The 23,701-nt window shown below is 52.0% G+C and overlaps 1 protein-coding gene across 1 annotated transcript in view; it reads left to right on the top strand.

Moving 5' to 3' along the window:
• Positions 1 to 5,847: 5,847 nt before the first annotated feature.
• The window catches only part of LOC119097310 (uncharacterized), a 22,664-nt gene continuing 4,810 nt past the window's right edge, over positions 5,848 to 23,701 (top strand). The window contains exons 1-7 of the mRNA XM_037220356.1: positions 5,848 to 5,957; positions 10,338 to 10,482; positions 10,909 to 11,046; positions 17,446 to 17,571; positions 20,301 to 20,434; positions 20,756 to 20,912; positions 22,992 to 23,125. Coding sequence (XP_037076251.1) covers positions 5,925 to 5,957; positions 10,338 to 10,482; positions 10,909 to 11,046; positions 17,446 to 17,571; positions 20,301 to 20,434; positions 20,756 to 20,912; positions 22,992 to 23,125 — 867 coding nt within the window. The 5' untranslated portion in view covers positions 5,848 to 5,924. The remainder of the gene's footprint in view (positions 5,958 to 10,337; positions 10,483 to 10,908; positions 11,047 to 17,445; positions 17,572 to 20,300; positions 20,435 to 20,755; positions 20,913 to 22,991; positions 23,126 to 23,701) is intronic.

Genomic DNA, 23,701 nt, shown 5'->3' with positions numbered 1-23,701 from the left:
AGGCAATAATATTACCGAGCTGAAACTGACATTCATTTCCAGTTCGGCTCTCGTATAATATGGTGTCTTTTCTGATCACTGACTTTACTCACGTCGCATGCCAGGATTGTGGATATGGTCCCAAAAGTTGTACGGGCATTCTAGCGCATATATCATGATGATCTGTCCACAGTACGCCATTATTTTGCGGCAGCGAAGCCTAAAAGAGGCAGTGCCAGATAAGTGGGTGGTCAGACATTCTATTCTAGTAATTGGTTGAGAGACGACCATGTAATTATGCACGGTCACTGCTTGGTGCAATTCATGTGACTGCACAACCACATACATTTTTGACAGGAGGCCTTGCCCGGCAATCATACGAAGCCCTACCTTCAGCAATTCTTCCGCCGCCAGGACGGATATGTGGCTGATACGTTCTTCCAATCTCTCCGGCGTGATAAAGAAGGCTACAAACCGTCATAGTTTATCATGTCTAGCATTGAAGTAATAAGGCCTAACAGCTTGTAGATTTCCCCCATTCTGAGCATACCTGAGTGCATTACTGACGCTTGGCTTATGTTTCGGTAAGTCTTCCATTTCTGACTGTGTTTACCCTTTTAAAAGAGCACGACGCGCGTCGTCGCGCACCCTTTTATGAAGCGTCAGTAACTGCAGCAGCGCATTTCCGCTCGGGGAATGCCCTGCTGCAGTTACAGTTGCTGTTAATGCTAGTTACGGTTGTTGCTGCTGCTGTGCTGCTTAGGGAATGTTCTGCAGGGATTCGAACCCCGGCCCAAACATGCAGGCTAAATGTACCAACCATTCGGTCATTACTTCCGTGTGTCGTTTCGCGTAGTTGTCAGACAAGGCAAGCCTGGTAGATTGCGAGGCCTCAGCCGGAAGGGGCCTTTTGCACTATCACCAGCTGCGTGCACTGCTTTTGCTATTGACACAAACTGGCCTATAGCCACTGCATAATACTCGATATGGGTGGGGAGGTACTTTTTGGGGTCTACGCACTCGTGTGTAAAACACATTTACCGTTGCAGAGGGTATTAAGAGCTATTCTGTTCCGGTGGTCGCCCGCAGCTCAGTATACATCAAACAAGACTTTTTCAAGGGAACAAATTCCTCAGCGTCATTGAAAAATCAGGTCATGGAATAGCGCGAGCTAGCGATGCTTAGTGCTGGAAGCAGACACCAGGCGCTAAGTTCCAAGGCGCTCCTTGAGTCTCTGGCGATAAAAACGAAGCTAATGAGCCGAATAACCGAGGTCGACCAATTGCAAATCAGCCTAATCTCCCGGTACACCGACCAACCGAAACTCGTCCCTTCGCCCGCCGCCGCCACCGCCGACCCCTCCCCCCCCCCCCCCTCCCCGCTTCCTCTGGAGACTCACGTGTCGCGTCCATGTGGCGTCCAGCGGGCTGCGCGCTGGTTGGTGCAGGAGGCTGCACGCTCGGACAATCAGCCAGGTAATTACTGGGCTGGCGGCGGCAGCCGAGACGTGACCGCGAACAGAGCGGCGGCGCCGCGCACAGGAGCTGGGCGGAGAGGCGGCACCCGGGAGGACGGTCGCCAGTCCCGTGCGAAGCCGGCGCGCGGGAGGCGGCGAGGCGGTGGAGGCGAGCGTGGAGCGGGGACGTGACAGGAGTGTGGACGTCTTGGGAGGCTCAGGTGCGGACGAGCGTGCTTCGGAGACGAGAGACGGCTGAGGCTGGTGGCCTGAGGACCGTGGATTGAGAGTGTGGAGACCCGCTGTGACTGTATCGGGTGAGAGCTGAACAGCCCTGTGGGTTCAGGAAGCTCCGATATAGCCGGAAGCCGAGGGGAGGAGCCGCGGCCCGGCCAAGACCGTGCCACGGCCAGAGGGGACCCCGGCCACTGGAATTAAGGAGGGGTGGCAGGCGGCGCGCCATGCCCCCGCGCCGGCTCCGGAAGGGTGTTGCGGTGGTCGGCGCCGGAACGTGGCTGGATGGCAAGGTAAGCGTCATGGGGGCGGTCTGTCACAACAACGTTTTGGGGCTGATTGTTTAAGCTAGAAGTTTCTTGTTAAATTGCTTGCTCGCGTGCACAAATGACACATTAGAATGCCTGGAAAATGAAAAATATGTGCTTTGGGCGTAATTATGCTCCCTTACTTTCATGCTTGCTTGCGGGCTTATCCATAACTAAGTTACACATGGAGGAGGGGAGGGTTGAATGGAGTGTAACCGAATTATTATGGGGGGAAGGTGATTTCCGACAGCGAAAAGATACGTTCATACATCGTTGTAAACCATGCCGAAGCCATCTAAAAATATTTCCGCGATGTAAGCAGAGGCGTAGAGATGGTCCTCGTTCAGCGTAAGAAGAGTGTAAACGACCGCAGGAGGGGTGAAAATGGCGAAAATACGTGATATAATATATACGACTCCTGATCGCACAGGCTGGTGGAGTAAAGAGTGCATGGCAGTCAATAGACAAGTATCGGTACAAACCACAGGGGTCCATCAAATTCAGGAGGGGAACGTGATTACATTTGATTGAAACATGGATCCCTCAAATCGAGGAGAGCAATCGGCTGCATGACTGTTTCCCTGTCAGCCGCTGACACTGGTCAGAAACAAATCGGCTGCATGTTCCCTGTCAGCCGCTGACACTGGTAATAAACAAATCCCCGAAGCTATGGCACATCCCGTTCTATCAAGGCTAGGTGAGAAATCGGCACTGTGGTGAGGAAATTCCATGTGTAAGTCTATTTGCCATGATCTCGCAACGCGAAAAAAAAGATATGTGCAACTGGTTTCGTAAGCCAGTTATCTATCTCTGCGTGCATTTGGAGCACCGGGGAGGGATCTTAAGACACTAATAATAGGTAAGACTCTTATTGCATTGAACATGCAAGAAAAGGCAAAGTGCAGCATGCGTTTGATTCATTGAACTTAAGCGGTAAGCGGCTTTGCTCGCCCAATTTTAACGGGACGAATTTCGGCCGAAGAAGTACACCTCAGTTTCGGATAAGTGTAATACTTGGACGCGGGATCTCACCTCGTCGACCGTCCTAAACCACAGCAAGCTGGTCGTCTTTAGGCGACGCTTTGGTTCAATCTGTATTCAAAGGTGTCTAATGTTCGTGCATACTCTTCGCGTGCTTGTGTATGCTCATCATGGCACCCAGCTATGCTCGTCATGTCATCCAGCCATGCTCATCATCGCATCCAATTATGCTTTGCACACTAACATAAACGACAATACCATGGGCGTTACCATGCTCAATTTGGCAATATTAGGAAAGTATGCACAGAATTATAAGATGTGTCATGCTCACTGAGAGTAAACCTGCTTAGCATTGTTTGAGAAAGGATGGCAGACACGTAATCTTAGTTCACCCTCATCCCTTGATCTTAGAAGGGTGCCTTTGAAAAATCACACTGTACCAGCCTAACTTAGCCTAACCTATGCTTAACTCACTTAACCTAACCTAACCTATGCTCAACTCACTTAACCTAACCTAATCTAACCTAACCTAACCTAGCCTAACTTGACTTAACCTAATCTAACCTAACCTAACTTAAATTAAGCTAAACGGGCCTAGCATGACCTAACCTAACTTTATTATGAGAAACAGCTGTCACAATTTAAATGCTCTAACGTAGTGTATCAATGCAACTGTAATCTCGAACGCTGCAAACTTTGTTCTGTATATTACATTGGTGTAGTCACAACGACACCTTCACGACATCTGACAATGCCTTCACACGACGGGGCCCCTCTGGAGCTCATGCCACACGAACGTGACAGGACATTAACACGATAACAACTCACGGCCAGCATTGTCAGGCTCAGTGACAAGTTGCCCTGCGCAATCGCTGCAGCGCGTTTTTATGGCATCCTCTAAGGGTGGAACATTATCCAGCCTTAGATGAAAGTCTCCCCTAAAGACCTGGTTTCCTATCGAGGAAAAAATTATTTGCTTTCGGGAAAATTAACTTTAAAGAATAATCATTTCTTCGTGTCTCGCAACCTCTCGTCCTATACTAACGCACTTTTGTAAAAAATATATCCACCAATAGCACAGCAGGGCGCCTTTTTCATCCCGTGGGAAGGCCAAAGCTTGTACTCGTTTTAAGCGCGCGGATCACATTGCGACGAGACGTACTTGGGGCTTGGGGAGACGTACTTGGGGCCTAATGGAAAATACTCACAGGTAATCGGCTACCTGTCCTTCTATTATTGGCGAATTGTGACATGCATGTCACGAGCACCGCTCATGTGGGAGCGGATCTTTGAGGAAGGCCACGTGGCATTTCATGGGAACGAGCATCCATCGCCCGCCCACCACCTCCCATTGTACTGCAAGTACGTGCCGCCTGCCAGGTCCCAGTTCTAGCCAGTGCCCTCCATCATCGGAGGTGTCTGTGCTGTGTGATGGCTACCAGAGAGTCAGCACCACAGAACGAAATGGTGGCTAATAGGTTCCGCGAGTCGTTGGAACCAGCAATGCGAATCGAAGAACATCGCTGCCTAGTCTCATTTTCACGGTCATTATGGAAGTTTTTAACGTGAGTCGCCAAGTGTGCAAATCGAGAGGCACTCTCTGAATTCGCATAATTGTATTGTAGTTAATGAGTTAGTCTCCATTCCTGCCTTCCTTTCTTCCCGTTACGTACACCTTTAACCAAAGCCCTAAAAAACACAAGCTGCCAGCGTCCAGGCGGCGCTCCGCGTGTTGCAGACCACGTCATTTTAAAGATTGCCCGACAATTGCCCCGGGGGTTATGCAAGAGCCATGAATTCCACACTCCTCACTGGTGAATGGAGAAAGTCTGGTCGCACCCAGGACATTCATACTGAGGCGCCCAGCGGCGGCCGTTGCCGTTAGGTTTGCCCAGCTCCTTTTGCGCAACCTGGCAACTTTTGTCTAAGTAGCACTCAATATTCATCACCCATGAATCAGCAGATATTCTAAAATGACGCCTATGGACAATGCTGTTATTAGTATGTGGTGCTGTCTTGCACTGCGCACTCATTAGATCCTCCACGCCGTGTTATTACGTTGCGCCCGCTTCAGATACTTTCATAATTAATATCCGGGTATTTTAGTGCGATTTGAATTGAACAGAGGCACGTGGGAAATCTTTGAACAGTAAAACAGGTCCGCTTGTGACAAGCGCAGCTGAACGGTGAAATCTGACTACTGTTATGGTTCAGAGCCTTTTCATTATCATGCTTCGAATCGGCACCAGACAGACCTGAGGCATTTGTTGCTGTCTCTTGAGTCGGATCAATGTGAAAGAGAGGTCAAATGTTTTCAGAAAACATTTCAAATCGTCAAATGTATAAGAACATTACAGTGCAAAAAATAGCAGACTTTTATTGTCATGTCAGTTATTCGCCCATCGTTACAAACACTCTTCTTAAAAAAAAACATTTCTATTAAAGTATAGGGTAGATTTCATCGGATCCCTGCCCACAGATGGCAAGAGACGTTTTATCACTGATCGGCAAACTCTGCCGAGATTATGGGAATAGCAATACTTAACGTATTGCGTCATGCCATTTCAACAGTCGATGAGTACGAAGAAATTTACATGAAAAAAGAACTATGAATGCCGCCCCACATGGTGCTTCCGTGCGCTCCACTTCTCCGGTGATGAAACACAAACCCGCTGACGCCATGAGCTTTATCTTCGGCAACAACACGTTCCCGGCGCATCGCTCAGCTCCCTTGCGGGGTCTGAGCCGCCGCCGCTCGGTCGGGCGTGGTGCACAATGCCGGTGCAGCGTCTGCCCGTGCACAGTGCACACAGCTGTGCAGGGGGCCGTCGCCGGACCGGGCGGCCAGTGTCGCGTGCTCCGCTGTCCGGAGGGGAGCTGGGCCCGGCCGGACCCGCCGCGGACGGCTCTGCAGTCGACGCGCGGTGCCGGGAGTGACCTGGTCGGGGTCAGCGTCGACAGCCGACATGGCGACAGCCGGCGGGCTCGCCCTGAAGGAGGTCAGTGGCCGCGCCCGACTGCGGCCGCCGCTCGCTGCCGTGGGAAGCGGCAGCGCCGAGCGAGACGGGTCTCGCGGTACTTTCCTGTTTTCCACTCTGCATCCACACGCTTGGCCGGGCGCTGACTCAGCCACAGGCTGCGTCCGGGGTCCGTGGAACGACCACGGTCGTCCCGCGACCGCAGAGACAGTCACGGTCGGCCCACGTCGCTCCGATTGTCTCCGTGTCGATGGCGCCCATAAAAAGGTTCTCTCACGTGGAGTTCCTCGTCCGAGCCGGCGGCCACGTTCATACCTGTTCCACACGTCACAGCTCTGTCACGAATCGGCCCGGCACGTATCTCTGCATCATCGTGGCATGATCTGGCTCCGAAATCCAGGAGAAATCGATCGAGGCACCGTGTTAACGCACGAATCATTTGGCTCCGCCATCAAGCACAGACCACTTAATTTGACGATAGGAAACACCATGGTTTTAAGTAGGCGGGGACAGAAACAGTCTTTATTAGGCAGCCCTGCCTGCCTCTGTCTGTCAGTCCCAACTTTTCTCTCCTACACCATGTGAAATGTGCGTCCATGACGACCACTCCAGCTGGTTCCGCCCGGGATGCTTACATGCTGCAGGCATCGCGAACCTCGGCAGAACGAAGGTCTACTTCTCTACTGACGTCACATACAGACCGAGCTCAAACCCAAAAATGACATTTGCCTTCATCAGCGAGCTTGGGGATGAGAAGAGCCCCATGGACAGCTCGTTCTCCTTTCGGAGCTATTTGCATTCCCTCGATGACTTTGCAGGCCGCAAAACCTGTCGTCAGACCTCTTGCCCGATGGTCGTATAGTGAGGCGATCGACATGGGCCGCGTAAGCCGCTTACCGTCGAGGCAACAGTCGGGAGGGAGCGGGACTGCCTTAAAGTGTGCTCTCCTTCATAACATATGTGTTGGGAAGCAACTAATGGAAGAACGGCAAGGTCATCGTCCCAGCACAATTAAGGTGTTTGTTTTTAGTAAGTGGCTCATATAACCAGGTCAATGGTTCCGTAGCTTATATTTACATGCTCAGCTATGTCCATGTCTTTTCGACCACTGGATTTCACATTGAAGGATTGACATCCGCACATTTTTCTGTATATCGCTCCTCGCGAATGACCTGGTTAGCAGCAAATTTTGGTGGGATCGTCAGCACCATGGTTGACCCGTTTGCTTGCCGGTCAGGATGCAAATAACCGGCCATCCGACGCTCTGGTTAGTACAGCAAACTACTGAGGCCAACCGACCGCAATTTTATTTATTGTCAACGTTTTACATGCAATAATGCAGGCATGTGCCAGTGGTCATTAAAAATATCAGTATTTGATCTCAAGATTCCATAAACATGGAATCCTATGGGATCCTCGGTCCGCTTTAGGATCCAGGCACATACATGCAGTAATGTGTTGATTTTACCGACAGCCTGGGAATCTCCCGTTTCCGCTTTTCCAACTGCAACAAGCAACGAATCAGGCGGTGTTATGAGCACCATCATACAGATTGGGGGCTGTTATTATGACAATAATCGGCCTTGAAGTGTACCGGGGCGTACTGATGAAACCTGTCAAGGAAACATTGGCTAATGGCTATTTGACATAACTCGATGCTTCATCTTTGCTCATGGTCACCAATGAACAAGGTGGATCGTTGTTGTCAACAGTCTCCAACTTGGTCTAGCTTGCCCACTTGTGACCATGGGCACTGCGTGAAGCATCGAGTTTTGACAAGGTAGACAATGTCTGGTCCAAAACGTCATTCAACCAGTACCTCCTGGTATACTGGAGATTGGTTGCTGTCAGCATGAGGGTTCCCAGTTCATAGTGCCGAAAAACTAGGACTCCAAGGCTGTTCCTGTCTGTATAATGAGAAGACGTATTGACATGTACAAGTGGAGACATAGGCAAAACAATAACTACTGATTGATAGGTAACCTTCTCCAACGGGATTACAATGCTCGCGCGAGACGTGTCATGGAAGACTTCCGTGCATAACGCCGTCTGTCTTCAACAGTGTTGGCATATCTGCGATTTCTTGCGTATCGTCGAAAACTGAGTCAGCTCGCGCATTCACTCAAATGGGCAAGCGTCCTGAGAAGCGAGTAATGAGCCTCCAATCTTGAGCTGCTCACTTCGAGACATGCGCTCGTGCTGTTATCAGCCCTCGTACCAGCGATAGACGTAGCAACTCCAGCAGACGAAACATGCTTTGATTGTCAAGCCGAGGACAATCCTTTGTTGAAATGCAGCCCTCTGTGCTAAACGGTATCGTTAGCGTTTAGTGCCGCGTGACTGATCTGCAGCGGAGCCGTTAACACTGACGTGCCTGCGCCGTGCACGATCGAAGGTGATGCAGAAGTGGTCGCCTCTGCGCAAACCTCGTCCTTTATCCGCTCCCGCGCTCCGCAACGGCGGGCGAGGCCGCGCAGAGTCGGAAGACACGGGTCCCACCGGCGTGAATACCACACCGCACCGCCCAGCGAGTACTGCGCCTTGCTTTTCCTGTGGCACGTCCCCGGGGTGTCCCTCCCAGTCACTTACAATTAAAGTGGCATTTTGCAACGATGCGATAACATCAGGTGGTCTGGTTTCTTTTCAACAGCGCCGCGCCTCAACAGGCGACTGGCCAGTGATAGTGTGTCGTCCTCGAGGGCTCCTTTTACGCAAACGCCGGACCAAAAACCGACGCTCGCATGCGGACGGCGATAGTTTTGCCGGCTTCTTTGCGCCACCCTGCAATTGCGCAGTTAGGCCGTTCTCTAATTATCGGCTCACTAATGCTACCCATTATCGGCAGGTTTTCTGGTCTCAGCCGTCGCCTCAGGTGCTCCTCGCCGGGCTGTCATGGCAGTGGGACCAGGCGTTACATCCGGTGTTTGGGTCCGGCTGGCTGGCCACATGGGACTGATCGCTGTTCCCTGCGGGCGATCACGTTGTGGCCAGCTATTATTGTGCAGGAAGGGCGCCGGCGCCCGGCGAATCAGGGATAGTTGGGGCGGTCAGCGCGCACTGGTGGCGTTCTGGTACCAACCGTCCTTGGCGCGTGCGGAAAAAGTGGACTTGCACGGGCATGCATGTGAGCCGAATAGCCCGTTTACGAAAACAGCGAAATGTGACTGGTCGACGAGGAGGCCTCAGGGTGGGACACAAAATGTCCAGCAGCTAAGGTATAGCGCATAATGGCATGTTACAGGCTTCGTGGAGTTAGTTTTCCGAACACCGCTGGTAACATTTTCATGTGGAATTTGAGCATGAACATGAACAATGAACGTGAAATTAGCATTTTCATGGAAAAGTGCCAACGGTATCACTTACATAATACGAAATGAATGTCAGGTGGATGTGTGAGCAGCAATGACATAATTTCTGAAACGGGTCTTGAAAGCAGCTGTCTGACCCGACTCATCGTGTATCCCTCATACCCACGATGAATCGGTGAGTCCGTTTTTGCAGAGCAAACACAGTGATCAAAATATTTGTGGTTCTATTTCATTCCACTCGAACGTAATTTGCACCATGCTGTTCTTCTATGCATCGACTAGGAACCTGACCGTCAGACTGCGGCGACCAAAGCGCGGTCCTCCGTCAACGCCAAAAATACTGCGGTGCTCAGCCGACATAGGGGGGGGGGGGCTGCTGACATACAGACATAGCAAGGCTGCCTCTCACCAGGTGACGAGCCTCACTCCACTGAGAAGGGCGCTCAGCAAAGCCGTTTGGTTCTAGAGATGGGTGGAGCTGTAGAGGGAGGTGTATCGCTCGGTGTTTGATGCTGAACAAGGCAACAGGTGCACGAACAGTCATGATGGGCTTACTCTTGGTTGCGGACTTACCTGGTAAGAGGTCCACAACAAGAAAAACATGCGGGATTGTATGGCCATTGGATTTAGATGGCTAGTGGGCACGGTGATTGTGCAATCCTTTGGGCTTGCATTGCTTATGTCCTCTCTCATAATTTTCTGGGTCTCATTATTAACCACCCTTGCCACACTCTCCTATTAGGGCCATTAGGCACAAGGGTACATCTTCTTCGTCGCTGCGCGGCAAATTATCAGGTGTTCGTCTCCCGAGCTTACCGACTTCGTATGGTGACCTGACTTGAAATGTGACCCACCGTGAGCAGCGGCCTGACCTGAAATTTAACCCTCCGTCAACAATGACCCGACCCGACCAGCGACCTGACCTGAGAGGTGGTCTGACCTGAGTGATGGCCTGTCACGAGCGGTGACCTGACCTGAATAGGGACCTTACCATAAACGTGATCTGACCTGTGTGGTGACGCAACCTGGCCGGCGACACATGGCTAACGTGACCACTGACCTGACCTGACCACTGCCCCGACCTTGCCCACAGGCGGAGGCGGCCGAGTCGTGTCCACCCGAGCCGGAGCAGCCGTGGCCGACCGAGGACCCTGGCCTGGACGCCTGTCTGGAGGAGGACCTGGGCTTCACCACCATCGGCAACAGCGGCAACCCCTGGGTGGAGAAAGCTGCCGAGCGTGAGTGCTCGCGCCTACCGCCACGTGTTTTCTGCCCCCTGTGATTAGACGGCGTGTCGCAAGCGGAGAGAGGTCGTACCGGCCGCAGGGACCGCACGTTGGCGGGGAGGATGAAGGGGGGGGGGGGGGTCGACGAGGTCAGAGGGTGGTAGGGATTGCAGGGATAGCTCAAGTTACGATATCAGTGGATACGTACACGACTTTGACGTTGGTGTTCAGGAGCCAGCGCAGTGCAACACGCTAGCCTGCCACAAATGTGCTATTTTGTGCTCCCGTTAGGGGTCGTTGAAAACCTGCGATCATGTACATTGGCTCATGTTGTCAGTTTGCGCAATCAGGAAACTCTGTCATCTGAGTGGAATTAGCGCACCTGCTGTCAACGGACCGCGTAATAGTCTCGCTCAGCCAGCTTCCTCATCCCTTCAGACGGCTCGTTCTGTCTGGCCTGGGTGCGGAGGTGGACCCGGGGGCGTTATGAGGACTGGCTGTTCCTCTCACTCCTCGGCAGCTTGATGGGCATCTACTCCTTCGGCATTGACGTCGCCGTCCAGGCGCTTCATCAGTGTGAGTACAGGGCCGTGTGGCGTCAGTGGTATGCTGTAGGTCGCTGTATAGTTGTTTTATTTTCAGATTTACAGAGATTAAAGCGATCCCAGCTGTCCAAAATGGGACGCCGAAGCACGCAGTTTACGCCTCCTTTCGAGCTTTGTGGGCCCCATGCTGAGGCAACAAGGGTGTCACACAGTTTTCGGCCGTGGAAGGTCCGCAGTTTCCTTATAGTTCCCTAATTTGTGCATGGTGTACGTCCGTCCCTTGCACGACGGGCTTATTTTCCCCGATGCAGAAGCCAGTCCCGGACGGAAAAATACCACCGGTCGACCCTGTGGCCTTTTTGTCAGTCCAATGCCTTGTGGCTCATTTGGGCTTCATGACCGGTTACGGTGACTCAAGGCTCATCGGTGGCCGGTAGCCGCCGGTGGAGGCAGGCTCTGCTTCTTTACTGGTGACTTTCAAACTGGAGACTGTCAGTTGCCGTTACGGTGTGTTGTTGCTCGTGAAATTATGTTGATATAATTGCACTCTACGTACTCATTAAAGCTTCCGACATGGATCTAAACTTTTCTCTCTGTGTTAGCCAGGAAAGTTTTCACATTTTGCGTGTTTATCCATGGGTAACCACTTGGATGTCCTCATCTCGGCACACTTGGAAGACATGTGTCCAGTTTTGAAATATTTGGCAGATAATGCACCCCTGGATTTCCATGCATTGCTCAATAAGCATTTCAGTTGGTATATAACTAGTGCTTAAATCGCATCGATAAATCGCATAGGGGGGGGGGGGGGGATACGAGCGGCGAACCCCCTCAGCAGTCTCCCCTCGCCACCCTGGAGCCCCTTCCATGTCCGCATGGGGCTTGCTGGCCGGCGGCCAGCGGTGCGGTCGGCGCAGGGTCACGCTGACAGGCCGCCGTCTGGCGTTGCGTCACACCCAGTCCGGTGCGGCGGTCAGGTTTTATTGTCGCGCTCAAGGGTAAACTCCCAGCAGAGAGGAAGGACAGCCAGATAACGCGGGAGTGCTTCTGAATGACTTTGGGCATGGTTAATTGGGGACGTTTGTTGGTGCGTGGCTGTGAGTTATCTCACAAATCTCTCCGTGGTTGTGCGTTGACAAAACGTGGTGCATGTTCGCCAGATTCACTTTGCATTGTTGATTTGGCGCAGCCTGTTCAGGGATATGCCAAGCTTCAAAGCTTTGTAGACTTCTGCTATATAATCATGGAGTTATTATCGAGAGTAACCAGCGCCAGATAACCCTACTTTTGTCATGTTGGACATTGCGACCGCGATGGCGACAAATGGCTGTAACAGTCCGTCAATGGTGGTCTGGTGGTCGTGACGTATACTGCCACCGCCGTCCGCCACCGCCACCGCCAACCACCGCCACCATCACCAGCACAAACAGCAGCAGCAGAAGCAGCAGCAGTAGCGGCAGCAGCGGTATTGTCGGCGTCAGCCGTGTTATGGTAACCATTTTTGTCTTTTTGACATTGAACTAGTAGTGAGCAAAACAGCACGTTTCAAACATATGCGTTAAGAGCAATAGTGCAGTACACTTACGCCGAAGAACTTGTTGACTGGATTATGATCAGCGTATCTACCCATCCCATCATAACTGGAAGTATAACGCCAGTATCTACCGCGCGATATGAGATGTCAGCTGCCTCCTCAGCGGCCCGCCGCCTTGCCTCCGCCCGCCGACCCTGCCGGCTCCGCGTCCCGACACACGTCCCCGCCGTCGGCATCTCTCCCGCCGACCCGGGGTCACCGGAAGCGGTGGTCGCCGGGCGCCGGCTGGCCGTGTTCCCTCGGGGGGGGGGGGGGGGGGGCGGACTGCGTCAACACAGCCGCTTTGTGCATGGCGAGACAGGAGTGGCCTGGGGTGACTCACCGCACGGCGTGACGGCGTGACGGCGTGAGGAGACGGGCGTGACTTGGCAACTATTGTCCGAAATCTAGCGCCAACGCTGAATACACGTCAGTCTTGATATCAGTCAGCCTTGCCTGGTGCAGGTATAGGCTGTCCATACCAGTCAGTCTTTCCTGATGCAGGTGCAGGCTAGTTATATCAGTCAGCCCTGCCTGGTGCCGGTACAGGTTGGCCGTACCAGTCAGCCTTGCTGGTACGGCCAGCCTGTACATGGATCGCCAACCTGTACCTGGATTTAGATCGGATAGTGTCACTGGGTTTCATTGCACGCAATACAGGCTGGCATTCCTTGGTGCCAGCAAGAAGCGGAATTGGTCCCCTGGATACCGTTCAAATAACGGCCGACATTGTTTCGGCACCGATTGTCACTGCCACGGTTCCGAACTCTTGCATCCCTGATCGTGACTTCCGTCAGCAGTTGCCTAGCGGTGTGAAGCAGACAGCAGAGCCGGACAGCTGTGACCAAGTTATTATCACACTTGCCTTTCTCTTCCCCGCTTCAGTGAGAAGGACAGTTGTCCACTTGCTGACCAAAGAGTGATGTCGTAGGTTTGCCCGGCGAAGTGCGGCATACACATGCATGGACTTCTATTAAGATGCTTATTTTCCCTCTACTCATGCATCCATGTAATCCACCTGCCAAACCGCCCTTCACCATTGCCTCAGTCCGCCGTCAGCGCACCTCGGAGGATGTGCCCAGGACCGTCAGTGCCGACGGCCGGCGGCCGGCGTGGCCGGCTGTGCCGCCGGTCGTCGGTGTTGGATGCCGCCGCGACGCAGGCGCAGGAACAGCATGGGCTCGCCACCACTAGGCGCCCGCGGAAAAGCTCCGATCATTCCTCAGATTACGCTATTGCATGCACGTCGCGTGCAGTAAACGCGAGTGAAGAAACTGAAAAAGTTGGGTTGGCAAAGCTGTCTTCCCGTGGTAACGACTAGAATCGTCTATCAACGAAAGTCTGCGTGGCCGCTGTCACACAGTCTGTACCGTGTGCTCCACCCGTGGTGCTGGCATTTCGAGGTGCGGGAGTGGATCACACCTGGAGACACCTCGCCTCAAGTGACCGATTTGCAACGTGGACAGCGCCAGCATTGCTGCCTTTCACCGTTCGGGCGCACTGTCCGGGAAGGAGCGTTCTCGGATGACTCACCAGGAGAACCCTGACATGGTCAGGAGCCCACACACCAGGCGTTGCTGCTCGGCGGTCCGGCTAGCGTGTGGTGGGGGGGGGGGGGGGGGAGGTGCACAAACGCCAGAGGCAGAAGCATGCAGTCGACTCGGCAAAGGCGCAATCGTATTCTACGTTGTGCATACGTTGTTAGTGTCGGCTTCCTTGTAACAAAACGTTCAGGCTAATTTCAACCGCACTATTATCAGCTGTATTGGAAGCCATGCCAGTTCTCTACCATTGCCATGCTGATGGATGGGAGCATTCGGAACATTACCATGTGATTCCAACGTTTTGCTATACACGATTGGTTCAGTTATTTGAGTATCCCGGCATCAGACGAGATCCGCTAAGGGGATGCGCGAGGACAATGCAAGCCGAGTGTCGTGTCATGCACTTGCCAATCACATTATCGGATATGCATCGATCGTTGATGTGCGCGAAGGGCGTGGGTGGCCATCAAAGCGGCTGCTTAGATTCTTCTCAGGGAACCATTTTGCATTTGAATGAAAAAAGCCAAGGGCGGTGAGTGCATCTGTTTTGCAGAAAATTGCCCGGATATATATGGACCATCTGAGGTGAGCCGGCCGCTCGCCGCAGAAACGAAACAGATCGGCGATAAACCTCACAAAGCTGGCCGCAGACGGCGCGGATGATGGGGGATTGTTTTGCTGGTGATTATTCCCAGAATATCGTGCACACCTGTTCACCTCCCAGGCACGTGAAAAGTATTTTACTCCAGGCTTCGCCATAACATCATGCAAATGCTATCCTGGCTGCTGAGGAAGTATTGAGCCCATTGATTTCCTGCAGTCAGCGCTTATTAAAGTACCGAGCTGGCAATTCAGCACGCGTCCATACTCGCGATGAGTTATTGGCAGTCTGCCCGCCCATTTCATATTCATGTTTCGTTGGTTGATGGCGATCGAGAGCAGTTGCGTTGCCCAGCTGCCCCCGGCACGCGTGCCGCGCGTGACAGCACGCTGGAGCGCTGCCGCCTCCTTCCGAGGAGATGAGCAGACACTGACCCCGCTCCAGTGATCTAGCTGCGCACTGACCAAACTGGGACGCGGCGCCCAGCGGTCGGTGCGCGATTTGGAGGAGGTCAGCCGGCGGCGGGATCCGCTGGTACCATCCTCGCCCGCGGGCGGTGACGTCGCATCCTCCGGCTGCCGATGACGTCACGCGTGCTCAGCTCGCGACCAGCTGCGGGAGTTCCGGGCGCGAGACGTGGCGAGTTGTAACGTCCAAACGTCCAAACGTCGTAACGTCCAAACGGTCGAGCCTAATGAAGTGTACCTGGGGAAAGGACTTGCCCACCGCGTGCACGACAAGATGATACCTTGAAATGAGGTTAACGGGTGTCTCCTGTCAACAGTGATGCTGCTGAAGTGACCAAATCCATGTTAGACACCGAGATGCTGGAACTTTTTGGGAATCATTCACATCCAGTGCATATGCCAGTGACTAAATATTGGTTGCCATCAGGTACTAAAGGGTTATAATGGGCTTCAGATTGACCTGGTTATGCCTCATGGGGTGACTTGTTCTTTGTAGATGGTATTCTGAGACACGACTTTCTGGGGACGCGTAGCCGGTTCTTTTCTGGCCCGATTTGCAGCCTCAGGCTTTATTTTCTGCAATCTCCTTAGCTATGGGCCCAATTCTGCAGTAACCTGATCCTCTCTGAACACCTTTTCCGGCAAATAAGCTTACGATTGCATGTCAAGGACACATAGACAATATCCTCCGTTGCATAAGTACACAGCAGAACGTCTTCGGTGCTCCCATGATCCGACGTTCACGGCTTACTTAGTTATTCTGAGACACGGCCATGGATGGTCACTTGCCGAACTCCGATCCCTGAACCGCCCAGCCTCGCCCTAGGCCACGACTCAGTGACTGGAGCACGCCTGGTGTCGCTTGCTTGCCGTTACTCTGTTTGTTCTGGGTATCCGATTTTGCATGCAGTTGGCTGAGGGCTTTTGTTCGTTTGGAAATGACACCTGAATGATCCAGATATCACAGTCTACAGCTTTGTTTTGTCACCTAAAAGTGCATGTTTCAACCTTCCAAACTCGCGTGTTTGCACGTTGTGATTGGCGTCACTCGCCAAGATAACGGGTACTGTCTCGACCGGTTTGGACAGTTCCGTTATGTCACTTCTGATGTCTGCCGTGGCTATAGCGGTGTTCATAAAGCTACGCGACCGCCGGAAAATGGGTCTCGCAAGCAAAAAAACGAAGCAAAAACAAAGCATGTCTTGCTGTCGGTTTTGTATGATATTTGTTAAATCAACTGCAATAGCGCGACAGAAACGCAGGCTACGTGCTCACTCATTTCACATTCGTCCGCGATGCACTTGCTGCTCGGGGAGGAGCCAAACAAGGCAAATAACCTTTACTGCGATATAAATTTTCCTAGTGTGGACCCCGTGCTTTGATGGAGAAATGGTGCACGGCTCCCAAATTTCAAACATGATTGATCCATGTTAAAAGAGGTTGGAGAAGCCATCGCAAGCAATCATATCGATATGCGGGCTTTCCACAAGTGTCACCATTTCAACTTAAGCACAAATTCTGTCTCCGATGAAAAGCACACAATCGTACATCCCAGATTAAAAAAACAAGTACGTATCATTGTTACAGAGAGCACCAGTAGTCGATTCACGTCAACCTGCCAAAGAATTGTCAACACGCTCAATGCACTGATTTGAGAGCCACAGAGTCTTCATCCCCTGCCAAGCCAGCCCTCTGTCGTGAAAAGCGTTACGGTCGCGTCACGCGGCCCAATGTCAGAGAAATTAACTCTTAATGGGCTGGACTCGCTCGGCCGCGACCTTCATAGCATTTTGGCGTGCCATCAGTAACTCCTGCGCTTAAACGGCGGGCTGTCTCCCCGACTTGTCTTAATGGTGACCGTAAATGTACAAGTTGATTATACTTCCGGCCGCTGTGCTCTTCACGCTCAATTTAGGCTCCATGACCTGTAATCCACTCAGCTTCCGTGAGCTATCAAAAACACGCTTGCTGCGCTGCTATTGCAGCGCTGCGGATCTGAACGAGTGTGCTCCTCTCCAGCTCATCTGAAGACGTCTCCCTCTTTCCAGTTCGTCTGAAGACGTCTCCCTCTTTCCAGTTCGTCTGAAGGCCTTTCCCCTTTTCAGTTCGTATGAAGGTGTTTCCCCTTTTCAGTTCGTCTGAAGACGTCTCCCTTTTTCCAGTTCGTCTGAAGGTGACCCTCCTCTCCAGTTCGTCTGAAGGCGTCTCCCCCTTCAGTTCGTCTGAATGTGTCTCCCATTTTCAGTTCGTCTGAATGCGTTTCTGGCGTCGGCGGATCTGCCCAGCCGGATGGTGGTGTGGTACACCATGACGGCCGGCATCGCCATCGCGGCCGCCCTCTTCATCGCCTGGTTTATACCGAGCGCCACAGGTGAGCGCCGAACGCGGAAGGGGGCCAGAGGTGGAGCGTGACGATAAGAAAAGAAGGGGAAAGATGAAAGAATGGATATGCTGGAATAAATAGGGAGTGGAAGCAAGACTGGGACATGAAAGGGGAAAGACCAAGAAACGGGAATGCAGGATTCAATATAAAAGGGGAGATTGACACGTCGAGTGCGGGTAAATGAGGGAGTGGGAGTGGGCAAAGGCAGATGACCGATGCTAAGATCTCCAGCACGGTCCGGTGTCGTATCGGCGGAGCCGAGGCGGCGGTGCGATATTTACCCAGCGTTCCACACTGAATTGTGTGAAAGCAATCCAACGATCACCTGTCATCGAGGCACCTGCCACGTTCCCACTGCACAGATTGCGACATGCCTCTTGGGTGCTCCCGACCTTGGTGTCTGCGTGGCACCGGTGGTGTGACACCCTGCAGATAAGCTCAGTTTGCCATGGCGCAGCTGCTTCGCAAACGTGTGTGCGGATGCGAAAAAAATGCACTGGTTATATAGACGTCCTGTAATGTGGCATCTCTAAGCGTTCATTAGTTTACTTGTGGCCGTTCAAAAAGAAAGTTGGTCAGAACAGCATGCGTATGGATAAATAATGCGTTGTGTTGTGATAAATCATTGTGTTGTGCATTAGGAATATATCTATTTTCAGATAATGTCGGCATTGCTGTCCAAACAGGATATTTTCATCCTATTTACGTGACTTGAGGTCCCCCTGGTAACAAAAGCGCGATGTCAGGGGTCCTGAGACTCGGAGTCCACTCCGCAGTTCACGAAAATCTCGAACACAACTTTTCAATAGCTAGGATGACATCTTTATGTTTACGGATTGTCTCATGATGCGGCGGGCATTGTCGTCACATTTTTAGGCAACGTCTCAACACTCAAGCAAAAGGCGGCGGCGTAGACTTCCAAAGCTTCGCCGCGGCCCGGAATGAGGCGTTAGCTCAGCAGAAACTAGCTTTAGGCACTGACCGTGATTACAAACGCCACTGCTACGCCTGCGAAACTCGAAACCACACTGCAAAGGCAGGGTTTGTATAGCAGCACCCCGTCACTGGAGACATGGCTGCGACATGCTGCCTGAGCTAGGCGGCGCGACGAGGTGTTTTCAGGCCGACCCGCGCGTCAACAACAGCTATCGATTGCAGCAGCAGCAGCGCACTGGGCAACGAACCTCACCGCCCGTGCATAAAGCAAACAGGCTGTAAGAATGCAAATCGCACCTTCACATTAAAAAAGAAAAGCAGCGCGCATTTGATTTAGCGGCATCCGTGGCCCATAAACTCGTGTCCTGCGCCTAGACAGGCCCGAGGTGCAAAACAAGCCACCGACGGTTATCAGCCGACAGCTCCTTTACCGTGGTAGCCGTCGATGGTGCGCTGGCGCCCGGCGCGGTCGGCGTGCCAGGTATTTAGAGCGCCGGTAATTAAGGCGAGCGCCGGCGGCCGGTGCGCGGGCGGTGAGAACAAAGCGCGGTGTGGTCAGAAGTGGCCCCCGGGTACGCCTGTTCTCCTCACACCAAACAACAGCCGGCGATCGCTGGCTCGACTCCGGCCGCCGGGCGCAATCAGCTTGATGCACGGATGTTCTTGCTGACGCTAAATTGGTCCGGGAGATTTAGTAGCCTGCCGCACGGGACAAAGAAGAGATGGAGAGTGAGTCATAAGTGGTGGGCGGAAGAGAGTGTGAGAGAGAGGGCGGGGGGGGGGGGGTGGCGAGTTAGCGATAGGGTGAGATATACGTTTTACAAACGGACTGTTTGGGCGTGTGCAAAATAAGTTATGTTGAAGTAATGCGTGTCATTTCCTAAAGGCATCCATATTCATGCTGTGCTTTCGTCACCCTTCGAAACACGGGTTTTCCACATTTGCATGAAGCCCATCACCGGAACTGGGAAAACGTGGGTCACGATATGCTGACCATGGTAATCGGATTGATTGCCAAAGCCGTCGTGTTTATGGAGCAGTTTTACAACTTCCAGGGATCAAAAAGCTGGACTGGTCTAAGAGTTAACCGCTCTAATACAATCTAGTCGCACTTCTACTATACAGGTTCGTCAGCCTTGACCGTAGCCTTAGCCCGCTGACCTGGAATGTTGTCACCCTTTCTGGTTGGAGCGACGTGGGATAACCTCTCAGCGTGGACCGGCTTTTAGTGTGTGTGTGTGGGGGCGGGGGTGTATGTGTGTGTGTGTGTGTGTGTGTGTGTGTGTGTGTGTGTGTGTGTGTGTGTGTGTGTGTGTGTGTGTGTGTGTGTGTGTGTGTGTGTGTGTGTGTGTGTGTGTGTGTGTGTGTGTGTGTGTGTGTGTGTGTGTGTGTGTGTGTGTGTGTGTGAGGGTGTGGGTGCGGGTGTGGGTGTGGGTGTGGGTGTGGGTGTGGGCGTGGGTGTGTGTGTGTGTGTGTGTGTGTGTGTGTGTGTGTGTGTGTGTGTGTGTGTGTGTGTGTGTGTGTGTGTGTGTGTGTGTGTGTGTGTGTGTGTGGTGTGCGCGAGTGTGTGGGTGTGTGCGTGTGGGTGTGTGTGTGTGTGTGTGTGTGCGTGTGTGTGTGTGTGTGTGTGTGTGTGCGAGTGTGCGTGTGGGTGTGTGTGTGTGTGTGTGTGTGTGTGTGTGTGTGTGTGCGTGAGTCGAAATCGACACAGCAGACGCAGCAGACACGGCAGAAACCCAGCGAGGTATTCACGTTCCGCAACGTGTGCCGTTTCATTTCAGGATCCGGTTTTCCTGAGATGAAGGCCTATCTTCAGGGAGTGAAGATGAAAAACACATTCTCACCGCTCACGTGCATAGGCAAGATCATATTTCTGCCCATCACCTTATGTTCTGAACTTCCCTTGGGAAAGGAGGTAATTTCCTGCAGTGTGTGTTTAATTAATGGCCTCGCTGGAATGGTCATGTGCTTGCTCAGATTGCGTTATTCGGTAATAACTGTCGGTGTGGATAGCCGTCACTTATGGACAGACAGAGAGCGGAATGCTTTCAATTATGACTCGCCCAGCCTTCGAAATACGCTGTTTGGGTTACGCTGTCAAATCAGTACAGAAAGTTCAGGGAAAATGGTTGACTGACACCCGACAAGGCTGTTAAAAAAGTACACAAGTAAGTAGGAAAATGCATGGTTTTTGCCGAGCTCTGCACCAGGTTGTGACGTCACGTTTCGTTGGCAGGGTCCGGTGACGCACGTGGCGGCTGTGTTCGCCTTGTTCATCACCAAGGTGTTCAAAGACATATCTGCCGAGGAGCTGGAACGGCACTCAGGCAACGAGCTGGTGGCGGCCGCCTGCACCATGGGCGCGGCTGTCTGCTACGGAGCCCCCGTCGGCGGTCAGTGTAGTTCCCCTGGTCCGGCTGCTGGCACGCCTGAGCCCCCATCGGTGGTCAGTGTAGTCCCCCTTCCCTTGCTGTTGGAACACCCTAATTAATGTTCATTTTAAACACATATTTCTGGCCTTCGTGAAATGGTATCAAGCTTTTTAGCAACAAAAATAAAGGTTATCCACCCGTGCGTCAAGTTTAAGGTGGACACCACCGATGAAATAACATCAATTCATCACAACCAGGCCGCTAAAAGCAATGACAAGGCCAGGTTATAATGTCCTGAGGTTTCTGGCTGTCGTGTTTGTTTCATTCCCGGTTGTTCTGCCTCTGGATGAAAGCGCCTGCTTATGCTCCTGCACACGAGCTCAGTATGCGACAACCGCCGGATTTCACAACAGCGCGTGCCGATGCACTCAAAGGGCTCCGGCCGCCAATGCCATCTCAACTCAGTCTTACTATAATCCACCTCAGCCACGATTATTTATAGACATAAGATACCAGCATGCAACTTTTAAGTATCACATGTGGTTGTGTTCTCCTGTTTATTTTAACGCTCGCCCTGATTCGCCAGTTTTTCATAACGCGAGCTGATAGGTGTTGCGAACAACCCTGGCATTTCCAAAGTAATGGAGAAAGAGCTGAGTGGAAAGCACCAGTGGACTGGTCTCAACGAAATCTCGCGACTAATACTAGTTGTTTTGTTGTTAGTTAAATAATTGACCACGTTACGGTAGGCCAAAGTTAAAATGCTCCACAAAAGCGCACTTTTTAGCTGTGCAATACTTTACCTACGAGACCATGCCTTGTGGTGGAAAGAAACTTAACAGGATTGTGTTCCTCTTTGAATCCTGAGTACAATGGTGTCTATTTATGTATGACTTGACCATGCATTTATGATATATGGCTTCCTTAATGTAACAATGTCGACCCACCGCGCGCGTTGTCCGCGGCATCGTCGGTCGCAGCCCGCCCTCACGCTGCGGGCCGGATCGTAGATCGCCTTGGAGTGCTCCTCGAAAACCGCTGCTGCTCCGGAGCCAGAAAAGCTGGAAACGTGTCTTTGACGTCAAAGCATGCGCAATGCCACATAGGTTACTCAGGAAATTTGGGCGCCATACTACAACATGCTGAAGAGGTATCCTCAAGAGCCCCTAGGGGGCTGCATCAACCCCTCCCTCCTCTCAGGGCGACGGCTTATACTACATGACACTTGATCAAGCCGGGACCAAGGCAGTGGCATTCGGTTTATCTTCTTGGTAACCTGACACTTGGGGTATTTCGCCACCCACGCTCGCCTGGGCCTTTAACCCCCCCCCCCCCCCTCATGATCTGAAATGTGTTAAGAACAGCGAACGACACTCGATACTATGGCCGGTCTCACCCCGACAGCTCTGGGCTGACGTCTTTCAGATGTCTGTTGGTACCACAGAACACGCGAAACGTTCCAATTTTTTAAAAAGAAGTTCAGGTTGCTTTAACATTTGGCATATTGGTGTTCAAACTTGGAAATTTCACCAGACAACCAAGCTTGTTCTTCCGCTTGGAGCAGTATACGATGGGGGATAGAATCCCATTTCAGGTAAAATTTTTCCACATATGCCTGGTTTAACATATGTCAAATTTACACGAAAGTTGAGTTGAGACAGTATTCCTCTCCTCATGCAGTTAAGTTTATGCAAAACATGTTGCGGAGTGGTTGATAGCGGTGGACTGAAAGAGGTAGAGAATCGCAAAATGCATGCAGAATTGAGCCGATAGAGGAACACTGAAAGCACAGATGTTACACCGAAATCAACCGATCACAACAGTCAACCGATGCTACAACAGAAGAGAAGATTCACACCGAAGTGACAGCGGCGCATCAGGCAACGAATAAGGGAAAACGTCAGGCACGTCATGTTCTTGGGCTGTTGCACACCCTGTCTCTTTATTGTCACGACCAACGAGTCGCTTCCCACAACCGCAGTGTCCGTGACACTTTCCTGCTGATTGTCATGCGCCTGTGAATTGGCTGAGTGTGGGCCGGCAGCATCCTCGCGGCAACCGGTGGATGACTGGAGCTGCTGCAATTCGGGTCTGTTTTAGGGGTGTTGTTCAGCATCGAGGCGACGCGGGCCTACTTTGCCGTGAGGAACTACTGGCGCGGCTTCTTCGCCGCCGTCTGCGGCACGCTGTTCTACAAATACCTGTCGCAGATGTACCACGGCACTGGTGAGGCCGCAAATGCAAACAATCGCCATAGATATCAGATGCACATACAGACATCTGTTAAGGTTGTTCATAGATGACTTGCGGCTATTACAGCCTCCGGTTTATGCGCACAGTATGGGGAACGTGTCACAATCACAAAATACGTTCATCGCAGCCATTTCGTAGCATACAGGTGCATGAAGAATGTCACTTCATTTGGTATTGCAGACAACATCAAAAGGCCTCGTCTTTGGAAGTGCAGCCAATGACAGCATCTTAAAACTAAAGCTAATGTTGCATGCTTGTAAGAGGTTGCGCATTACTCGCCCAAATCTGAAACGATAGTAATGCTCATTTCTGAATGTACTGATTTCCTTGACGGCGCGAAAAGGGACCTGTCGTCTTTATTGCTTGCTTTGATGTATGTTTGGATAACCTTTAACCGTTTGCAGTTAGGCTTTTGCAAGTTAAATCAAATTAGTAAAAATACATTCGGCCTATAGTCAGTACCTACGATGTGTTGACGACGCGTGAATAATAAATTCGTAGATGGCTTTTAATTTGAAAAAAAGGTTCTTCCGAAAACTGCAATCCTTAGTGCGGTT

Source organism: Pollicipes pollicipes, unplaced genomic scaffold, assembly GCF_011947565.3.
Source record: "Pollicipes pollicipes isolate AB1234 unplaced genomic scaffold, Ppol_2.1 Scaffold_4295;HRSCAF=5057_pilon_pilon_pilon, whole genome shotgun sequence".
Lineage (NCBI taxonomy): Eukaryota > Metazoa > Arthropoda > Thecostraca > Pollicipedomorpha > Pollicipedidae > Pollicipes > Pollicipes pollicipes.
The sequence above is the reverse complement of the archived record's forward strand: the minus strand, read 5'-3'. Positions and strand labels throughout refer to the sequence as shown.